Source organism: Nanorana parkeri, unplaced genomic scaffold, assembly GCF_000935625.1.
Source record: "Nanorana parkeri isolate BGI_ZX_2015 unplaced genomic scaffold, ASM93562v1 scaffold69, whole genome shotgun sequence".
NCBI lineage: Eukaryota > Metazoa > Chordata > Amphibia > Anura > Dicroglossidae > Nanorana > Nanorana parkeri.
Window position 1 is genome coordinate 62,088 of NW_017306337.1, and position 11,125 is coordinate 73,212.

Below are 11,125 nucleotides of genomic sequence, written 5' to 3' on the forward strand. Positions count from 1 at the left end.
GGAGAATCAGAAAGAGACATTTTTGCCCAAGAGGACTACTCGATGTACCTGTGCCACATTTTATCGTGGCACAGGTACATCGACGATATCCTCATTTTATGGTCAGGTACCACCCAGGTACCATACTCTCTGTATGTATAATGTACTATTGTGCTGCTGTATAATGTAATATTGCTAGGATTTATTGTATTCCTCTATAGCTGGTGGTATTCTGCATTGCGCTGTATAATGTATTATTGCTGGGATTTGTTGTATTCCTCTATAGCTGGTGGTATTCTGCATTGCGCTGTATAATGTATTATTGCTGGGATTTGTTGTATTCCTCTATAGCTGGTGGTATTCTGCATTGCGCTGTATAATGTATTATTGTTGGGATTTGTTGTATTCCTATATAGCTGATGGTATTCTGCATTGCGCTGTATAATGTATTATTGCTGGGATTTGTTTTTTCCCCTCTATGGCTGACACTGTCCTTCCTTCTGGAGGGTGGCTACTTTTGTTCCCCATGGTCCCTGTGTGTGTTGTAAAGTAGTCACCGCTCCAAACTTGCTCCCGTGATGGACTACAATCTCAATACAAACTAGTAGCTCATCACTTGAGCCATCTTTTTTTTTAAATTTAGAATTATTTTTATCCGATTAATCGATCTTAATAGTCAGTTATCTAATCAATTTTGAAAATAATCGTTAGCTGCAGCCCTAATTCCTATGCTCCTTGGTTCCATCTAGTGGCCATAATGGGGTATTTTCCTAAAACTATATGAAAGTAAATATGCTAATGACATTCACTTTTGCTTCAGTTACACAAAACAAATGCACATGCAATTTCCTTGAGAGAGGGTTAAGTTTTGAAAGCACTGCACATTGTATATCTCTTATGTGTAAGTACAGGCATGTTGCTGGTAGTCATCAGACGTGACATAAATTCTCACCTTGTTCCCCAGTATCGGAGGCTCCTGACTCAGACTCTGAGTTCCTAATTCGCAAAGTGACTCCGGCTTTTTCCTTGACTGCAGATAGGCCATGACCTGTTCACAAAAATACTCATTTTATTTCTTATCTAGTTATACATTAAATATCTTTCAGCCTAACAGACACCACAGGATCTGACTCGTGCAATAATAGTCCAAACTGTTTTTTTTTTTGTTTCCGTTTGGAGAAAAGATAAAACCTGTTAAATTTTTATTGCCATGTGTGGCCTTGTTGTGGAGATTTCCACTTACTGCTCGTTCTGCTGACTCCGTGCCACATCTTAAAACAAATCTATGCTTGTATGACCATGTAGAGATAGAGGGTCATGAAAGCCTGGTGAGTGCAGGGCAGTGTTGTTTTCACAGGGAGAGTGACACCTGCGGTGGTTAATTGTGGATCATCAGAATATTCTTTGAGGGCCTGTTCACATGAGTTTCAGGTCCGGATCAGGTGCGGATCTGCAGACGCGGTGCTATGTGTTTTTGCCGCGTTTTTGATGCGTTCCAGTTAAAAAATTTTTTTTTTTTGCTGGAGTCAATATGTTAGCTGCAGTGCAGTGCGTTTTTGTCGCGTTTTGTGTTTCCGGACCGTACAAAATGTGACATGCAGTATTTTTCTGGCGTAACCTGAACGCACTGCGGACGTGAGAACTGTAGCCCATAAAACACATAGGGATACATTGGGATGCATTTTTAGTGCAGGAGCGAACAGGCCCTGAGTACTGGGCATTGATTTTCACTGTGGTGGAAAACTGTGGAATGATTATACAAGATACATCGAATTTATGTGTTCAGCACATGGACACTTAAATGCTATTATGATTTGTTGATGGCACTATTTTTAATATTATAATGATTATTTTATATAAGGATTTTTTTCACTATTTAAATTTCCTATGATGAATTATTGATATTATATCTCTGTTATGTGATATATTTATTAAGTCACGAGGTTCACAAATTTACAATTAGCGCTGTGCACTTTTTAAGATATATGTTATGAATACTTGACTCAAAATACTGAGAATCACCTTACCTACAGTTGCACTAGCTGATGATAAGAGGGATTTGCCCCATGTTCCCCAGGTAGACCAGCTACTTCCTTTTTCTGCACCATCTTCATCCTAAAAGAGTTAATAGAAGTATTACTTATGGCCCACGCCTTCACATTTTGGGGTTTTTCATCATTTTAATGGACTATCAACGCACCAGAACATAAAAAGAAAAACTAAACACAGCAGTGTATTCACATGCTTTACAGGGACTCTTTAGCCTCGCTGTCAATGGACAGTGCTCTACGGTGTGTTGCCTTGGCAATGAATGGCACCGCAATGCATTAAAACAGAAGGCTTTTTTAAGAGGGACTAAAGAGTCCCTGTAAAACTGTAAGTAGGAGCCAAGAGCTTCACCTGTGGGCTGAATATAATTTTTTTTTACATATGACTACATAACAGTTCATATTTTCCTGACCAAAAAGTGAGCAGAAATATTTTTTTAAATATTATGCTGTGGTTTTTATCATGAAAAATTAAATCCTACACATTCCTTTTAACTCATTTCCATTTTCGTGAGCTGATCCAGAAGAAGGCAAAAAAAGTATTTAAAGAAATAAATCACGTTTTATAAGGATTTCTGACTTGCTTCCAACTGCAGGATTTGGGGCTCTGAAGTTTAAAGATGAGTCGATGGATTTATGTTTATTATTGTTTTACATTTTTGGTTGAATTTAATAGACATTTGTCAATTTAATATGGAGAATTGATCTGGAGCTCACAACATCTTCTGCTAAAACCAGAACACACAGTGAACACTTGCACATATACAATGTAGACAAATGTACATTTTTCATTTGGGATTTTGCTCAATCTAATCTAAACTTAAAAGGACAACTATGAGGTGAGTGCTTTTCACTCACCTCATAGTTCTAGCTGACCTGTGACAATGAGACTGTCACAAGTCGGCTCAGTAGATCGGGAGGTGAGCGAACACATACCGGCGTTCGCTCACTTCTCGATCCTGTCACGGCTCTCTGCCGTGACAGGGGAGTGACTGGATTCCCCCCTCCCCACTCCGATCCGCCATCGCTGAGAGAGGGCTGGTACAGATAGGCAGAGCCAGCTGTCACTCACGCAACTGGGCGGATCCAGACATAATTGCCGGGATCCAGCTTCAGCTGCGGCGTCTCAGTATATCACGGTATACTGAGCTTTGGGTGACGGAAGGACGCTAGTTTGTGTCCTCCCGTTACACTAAGGAGAACTATGGGGAAAAGCCCTAACCCCATAGTTCTCCTTTAAACAAGGAAACTTCCCTTCTTGCTGAACTAATCTTCAAAGCTACACTGAGCTATAATTATACAAAATGTTCCTGACGTTTTCATTGTAATGTTACTTTTCCCATATTAGAGTGACAATGTTATAAAACCAAGTTATTTCTATAATAAATGATATTAAGAGAGAAAACAAAAGGATGACATACGGGATGGTCAAGGTCTTCCGGATTGTCTGTGACTTCGGATGCTAGCTCTAAGCTCAGCGATTCACAAAGTTCCTCAGGGCTTATTTGGGTTTGCCCTTCTTGGTGGACTTGTTCTTCGGAGTCTGGAGCTGACTCCTTAAAGGATGTCTTGGGCTCTTGACTGCTCTGTGTGCTTTCTTGGGGTGTGGATTTGCCGTCTTCACTTAGTACCAGGTCTGAGATCTTCTCTACAGCCGTCTCAGGGTTATCCTCCTCTGTTTTACTTTCCTCGCTCGACATTTTGACTTTAGGTAAGAAAGACATATGTGATAAAGTAACCATGCAAAATATTACAACAAAGCATTGAAGGGTAGGTGCGTGCAGTTGTACAAAGAATCCCTCCCTGCTGCTTCTTTTATCTGTATACCTCAGATAAAGACTCACTGCCGTGCTTTGTCCAGGTTTTGGGACTGTTCACAGGTATTGTGGCTATGCTCTTACATCTGATACATCTGCCATTTCTGGCCATAAAGAGTGATGGTTGTCCCTGGAGTCACTCTGAAAACACATGTGCAAGATGTAAAAGAATAGCTGCAGCACCAAAAGAGGGGAGGAAGGTCTGCATCAGAGGTCTGTAAAAACATATTATACCTTGATGAAGAAGGATAAGGGTGGGATGAATACAGGGATTTTGGTAAAACCGCACTTTGCCTTTGGTTGTTCTTAAGGTTGTGGAAGATTAGCATTGTTTTACTGCTCTGTAAAGGACAGGTGCACTTTAAAAGGAAGGTCATGGCAAGAACGTTCCCCTTCACCCTACTTATCAAAACGTTAAAAGAGAACTATGGCGTAAGTGTTTTTCCCCACAGTTCTCTTTAGGGTCACGGGTGGACATATACTAGCCTCCTCCCCTGACCCAAAGCTCAGTATAAAATGTAGAAAAATGTCACCAACACACCATGAGTTGAAAAAGCAAAATATTTTATTGCCAATAGCTGTATCTCATTGGCAAGCGCTTTCGGGGCCTCGCAGGGTCCCCTTCATCAGAAGGGGACCTCAAAACTGGATTTTGAGGTTACCAAACTTCACATCTAAATCTGCTCATATACATATAGTATTTTCTTGTTCAGCCTGCGGACTGAACGCGAGAAAACTGCTCGATTCCTCCGTTCATGCTAAACAGCATGGCTATTAGGGAATCTCCCCTGTTATCTATTGTATTCAGACAGCCGGCACCTGGAGCTTTCAGAATACCCAACCAGGGACTTGAACAGTAACAGCAGCCGATTGGCTGCCCTCACTATTCGCCTGACAATTCTCTATCCAGCACCTTTGATTTTCTGATCGAAGGATGTCGGATGGAAAGGTGCAGAAAAGGCGCAACCACTGAAGGAAGCTGGAAGCATGGGTCAATCACAATGTAAACAATAAGTATCAAACAAACAAAGGTACTTTCTGAACTGAGAACACATTACCTCTTCTAAGGCACAAGTCTGCCATCATTTTCTAGATACCTTGAATACATACTGTACGGCCAAAGCACTGCCATAGAAGCTTGTACAACTGTCTGTCTACTGCATAACTATGTACTACTATGTACATAATATATATACAGTATACAGTATATGTATATATATTAAACAATTTGTATGTATGTATATAGAGGTCAGGAAACGGTCAGGATACGCAAACAAATCAAAAACGAATCAAAAACGCACTGCGCTGCAGCTAACATACTAACAGCCCCACTTTTTTTGCTGGAACGCATCAAAAACGCGGCCAAAAACGCAATGCATCAGCAGCTCCACGTCTGCTGATCCGGACCTGATCTCATGTGAACAGGCCCTAAAAGGCCAATGAGTTTCTGGCTGCCTGACAGACCTTTGCATCCTTCATCCAGTGCTGCACTGACGTGTCTGGATTCTGAGTCATGGGGAAAGCAAAAGAATTGTCAAAGGACCTGCGGGAAAAGGTAGTTGAACTGTATAGAACAGGAAAGGGATATAAAAAGATATCCAAGGAATTGAGAATGCCAATCAGCAGTGTTCAAAATCTAATCAAGAAGTGGAACATGAGGGGTTCTGTTGAAACCAAACCACGGTCAGGTAGACAACTAAACTGTCAGCCTCAACTGCCAGGAAAATTGTTCGGGATGCAAAGAAAAACCCACAAATAACTTCAGGTGAAACACAGGACACTCTGAAAACATGTGGTGTGGCTGTTGCAAGATGCACAATAAGGAGGCACTTGAAGAAAGATGGGCTGCATGGTCGAGTCGCCAGAAGAAAGCCATTACTACACAAATGCCACAAAGTATCCCGCTTACAAATACGCCAAACAACACAGAGACAAGCCTCAAATCTTCTGGCACAAAGTCATTTGGAGTGATGAGACCAAAATTGAGCTTTTCGGTAGGGCTGCAACAACTAATCGACATAATCGATTATAATCGATTATTGAAAAAGTTGTCAACTTTTTCAATCGGCCACAACCATAAATGCTACATTTGGCGAGGAGTCAACAAGGCCTATGATGAAAAGTCCACCATTCCTACTGTGACACACGGAGGTGGATCGCTGATGTTTTGGGGATGTGTCAGGGGCTTCCCGAGGCACGCGCGGCAGCATTCTGATACCTGCCGGCGCCCATCTTGGTGATGGACGCCGGCAGAGAGAGGAGGGGACAGTCACCCGGCGGGATAAGGTTTGCCGCCGGGTCCCCTCCTCTCTCCTGATACTGTTGGGCGTTCGGTCCATGACCGAGCGCCTGACTTTTCAGAGGGGGGTGACACCAAAATGACTGAGTCATTTTGGTGTCACCCCTCCAATGGTGTCACCCGGGTGCGGGCTGCACCCCCCTTGTGACGCCACTGGGATGTGTGAGCTACAAAGGCACAGGAAAGTTGGTCAGAATTGATGGCACGATGAATGCAGCATGTTATCAAAAGATACTGGAGGACAATTTGCATGCATCAGCCCGGAAGCTGCACGTGGGACGTACTTGGGCATTCCAACATGACAAATGATCCTAAACACAAGGCCAAGTGGACCTGTCATTGGCTACAGCAGAATAAAGTGAAGGTTCTGGAGTGGCCATCTCAGTCTCCTGACCTCAATATCATTGAGCCACTCTGGGGAGATCTCAAACGTGCAGTTCATGCAAGACAGCCCAAGAGATTACAGGACCTGGAAGCTTTTTGCCAGGAAGAATGGGCAGCGTTACCATCTGAGAAGATAAAGAGCCTCATCCACACATACCACAAAAGACTTAAAGCTGTCATTGATGTTAAAGGGGGCAACACACCGTATTAAGAACTGGGGTATGTAAACTTTTGATCAGGGTCGTTTCTGTTGTCATTATGATTGGAAAAGAGCAAAAACAGTTGATTGATAATAAATGGCTTCAGCCAAAGTCTACCCATGAGTGACAGAAAGGTTTTCGTGTTATCATTCATATTCTCTGAAAAATGGCCAGGAAATCATACATTCTGCCAGGGTATGTAAACTTATGAGCACAACTGTATATACGTATATACACACACACACACACACACACACACGTTGTTTTGTGATACAGAGACAGACAAGAAAGACACACAGCTACCACCATAGCTGCAAACGATCTCCTTTAGATCTACCAACAAGTATGTAGTGTAAGCGCTTGTCTGATTGGATATACATTGGTTGGATAGATTAAGTAGGTCCTCATACTACATACTTTTGATAGATATAAAGTTGATTGTACAGAGATTGTTCAGTCAGATTGTAGCGTGTACGGTGAGCCTTACTGTTTTAGAGGGCTGCAATCTACTAAAATGACATCACACAAAATGAGGTCCTATTAACAATACTACCGTATATAGATGATAAAATGTCTGACAACAAGAATGATACAATTAGATTTTAGCATTTACAATGAGAATAGATTTACCATATGTATAAATGACAAGACAAAATGTAGTGATACCAGGACAAGATAAAATAAGAAATAAAATGAGAATTTTACTATCATATGGATGTAGGACATCTCCAGGTGCAAATCCCCAAACCTGAGGCGCTCCCTAACATTCCCAGAGAAATGATCAATGACTAAGCAGAGTTCTAGAAGTACAGAGCTAGAAATAGAGAGACTTCCAAAGTAACCGTCTCCTCTCGGTTATAATGAACTGTCACTCGCCGATCCTGCTACTTCCATGGCTGTGATAAACATGATTCAATGTCCCTTTCTTAATGTACACCTCAATCTGTGTGATGGCGTAGTCCGGGCATACTTACATTTCCACCTCTCAGCAGCCAGATGTGGATTAGATGTCACACTGCCACGCTGCAGGCTCCGGGATGAACCCTTTATATGCTGGATAGGACTGACTAATAGCTGTAGGGAACGTACAGTGAGAACTTCCACAACGGATCCGCTCAACCCCTTCAATTTAAAAAGACAGTTTCTTGGGAAAACGAATCCTTCTATTTCTCTGTACCACAAACACTGAACTGCTCAGCCTTACCCAGACAAGAAGGGGTTAGGGTACTAGAATTAGAAGACCCTCATCAGTCCCACCCTTGTGAAAAATGGATCCATCGTTAGAAGGAACACCATTGCGGGATGTTAAACCCCCCTCCTGTCCAAGCCATTTGTTACTGTTTAGAGCTGCAGTACTTTGACATTTATTCAGCCATGCAATGCTTTACCGAAATATCAGGGAAAACTGGGGGTGGAGGCGATGGGAGCAGAGGGGGCAGCTGCACTTTGTCATCATACAAGTGATCGGGCCACTATAGTTTTTTTGCATTTAAAAAAAAATCACATACATTACGCATCCACCTGTCAGGAAGCGTCCGCCGTCCTGGCGGGTGGACGACAAGTGATTAATTTGCACTAACAGATACAAGAAGAAATCTGCAAGACAACAATATCTGGTAGAAAACACACAGAGGGGAATTTATCAAAATTGGAGCGGACATAATCTGAAGCAGTTGTCCTTCGTAACCAATCAGCTTCTATCTTTCATTTTCAAAGCTTAACTGAATATAGTAAACATAGAAGCTGATTGGTTGCCATGGGCAACTGCTCCAGACAGATTATGTCTGCTCCAAGTTCCATAAATTATCCCCACAGACTGGGTAAAAAAAAGTCAGAAAGTCTCTTACTTTTATTACTCTGTGCCTGTGAGTGTCTTTATTTTTCACTTGTGGTGACGTCACTGTGCTCATAGTCCTTTCATTCTCTCCCTCCCGTCTCTGTAACTGAATATCCATAACTCAGTACAGACTAGGACAGGAAGGGACAGTCTGCAGGAGTCAGAGCATTGTACCCACAATCCAAAATGCATTGCAGGCTCCAATGCAAACAAATCAATAAATGTACATTTTATTCTTGTATTCTGTGTGAGTTGAAGCGTGTATATATCAATCTATCTATAAATAGATACAGTATCTCTATATATAGATAGATATGTGCTATAGCAGAGGTGGGCAACCTTGACCCTCCAGCTGTGGTGAAACTACAAGCCCCATGATGCATGGCAAGACTATAACAGCCATAGGCATTACTCACACAGGCATGATGGTAATTGTAGTTTTACCACAGCTGGAGTGCCAAGGTTGCCCACCCCTATCCTATAGGAGGGTATACTGACACTCAAAGGCCCGCTGGGGACCAGTCTTACAGTTTATACAGTTAAAAGTGTATCGAAAGCCAAAAACTTTTTTTTTTTTTTAAACCATTTTGGTTAGAGTAAGGGCTGGTAAAAAAAAACAGTTTTCAGGTTCTTTTTTTTTAGCCATCTGTGTCTCATTAAGTGGGTTTCCATTCACTTCCTGTACTGTGCACCCAACAAGCAGTGAGGTGATATCTTTCCAGTGTAATGTATATCCTGTTTAGACAGCTGTCAAATGAACAAGTGTCCTCATTGGATGTTTTTCCCTTTTTTTCTGTTACAGGAGCAACCTAAAATGGTGGATTTACAGTCACTTTCATTCCCAGTGACACTGGTGATCACAACAATTAGAGAGAGTGAATGTGGACACAGGCATCACTAAAAAACTGGCAGAGGTCTCCTTACAGAGGTCTATCCTAATCTAAAAGTAACATTTTTGCCTTTAACTATACTTCAACTTGTGACTCCTGAATATATTAATGGTTTAATAGTAGCTGTTGGTGTTATACAAGCAATAAAATACAGGAAAAGCAGTCCTGGTAGAACAGCAGACAGGAGTACTCCATAGAACCTAGTACAGATGTTCCCTCTAGTGCTTCGCAGTGGGGTGTGCCATGACGCCAGCACATGCCAGCTGTACCGTTGTACTCTGGTGTGCGGGTGGGGGAGATGCGTAAGCCTACAGCGCCCCCCTCTGGTAGCTGCGTGAACTGCACCAAGCCTCTGTCTAAGTTGAATGACTTGTTAAAAATCTCAGTATAGAAGTCACGAAGTGCTGAAATGATCGGCCGCCTCCTGTGCTGTACATGTACGATCTGGAATCGATTTACAATGTATAGCATGGGATTGTTACATTTAGTGCCGTGATTCGTTATGCGGCCGGCAGCTGGTGATGTGATCTAACATGGAGAGTGATACATTGTAACTGATTTCCTGCACTCCGCTGATCTGTACGGTGTGTGGATGAGCTCAGTGTACGATCCATGCTTGCCTACATACAGCCCAGTGTACATATATAAAAGGAAATGTCATTACCTTAGTGCTGAGCTCCCTCCTTCCAATGATGAGTCCGGAGCCTCCTCCCTCCCTCCCTCCCTCCCTGCCACGTACACTGGAGGCTGGATACACAGCTCTCCATTCAGGACAGTGTACAGCCAACTTGTATGGAGGCCAATCCACAGCTCACTACTACTGACATCACTTCATCTCCCTCATCATTGCAAGATTCCCCACAGAGTCCAACCCAAAGACATTATTAGACTCTGTAGATCACCATTGCCCTTGTTTTTTTCATTTCTAGGCCCATCCATATATATATATATATATAGATCATTCCAGATTCCCATCTCCTCATTTGTCCCTTACCTCTTCCAGCATGGGTGCAGTTATGAAACAGGGATTCATCATGTGACCAATCGCTCGGCTTCCTGATTGGATGGTAAGCCACAGCCACGCTCCCTCGCAGCTTCCCAGGCACTGAGGACTGCGGGTGTTATGTGAGGAATGTAAGTGGCAAGTGCTGCTGCGCTCTGTATCACTGAGGCGGTCACATAGAGATCTTTCTGATCTCTCCACCGCCTCAGTGACGTAAAGTACAGCACCCGCTGTCTCGGCTTTGGTGTTGCGCTCGGGGTGATTAGGGGGTTCCCTGGCACCTCCTGCGCGTATGCCTATGTCTAGGCCACGTGCTCTGTGTGATAGTTTGACTGGCAAATATTTGGTCATGCATCACCGTACCCAAATAAACTGGACAGAAGATCACCAGCACTCACAAGGTTCAAAATGTAATGGAGTGCGGGTGATCTACTACAACACTACATGTACCCAAATCAATTCATACTTCTCTTTTTAGAGAGCTTTCTTTTGGTGATATTAACAACGGATTTGAATTCCACACTCTATAATGTGATCACTATGATGATAGTTTAACCACTTCCAGCGGGTTCACGTAAATGTTCGTCCTCCGCTGGAAGGACACGGCTGCTGCTGTACCGTTTTAAAAAGCCGGCGATTGCTCTTTAAATACAAGTGATACGGCATCT

General features: G+C 42.7%; 1 protein-coding gene across 1 annotated transcript in view; it reads right to left on the reverse strand.

The window, feature by feature from the left end:
• Positions 1-10,157, reverse strand: part of FAM114A1 (family with sequence similarity 114 member A1) — a 24,973-nt gene extending 14,816 nt beyond the window's left edge. The window contains exons 1-4 of the mRNA XM_018576493.1: positions 10,119-10,157; positions 3,449-3,732; positions 2,007-2,094; positions 932-1,027 (exon numbers count right to left, since the gene is read on the reverse strand). Coding sequence (XP_018431995.1) covers positions 932-1,027; positions 2,007-2,094; positions 3,449-3,727 — 463 coding nt within the window. The 5' untranslated portion in view covers positions 3,728-3,732; positions 10,119-10,157. The remainder of the gene's footprint in view (positions 1-931; positions 1,028-2,006; positions 2,095-3,448; positions 3,733-10,118) is intronic.
• Between the last annotated feature and the right edge of the window lie 968 nt (positions 10,158-11,125).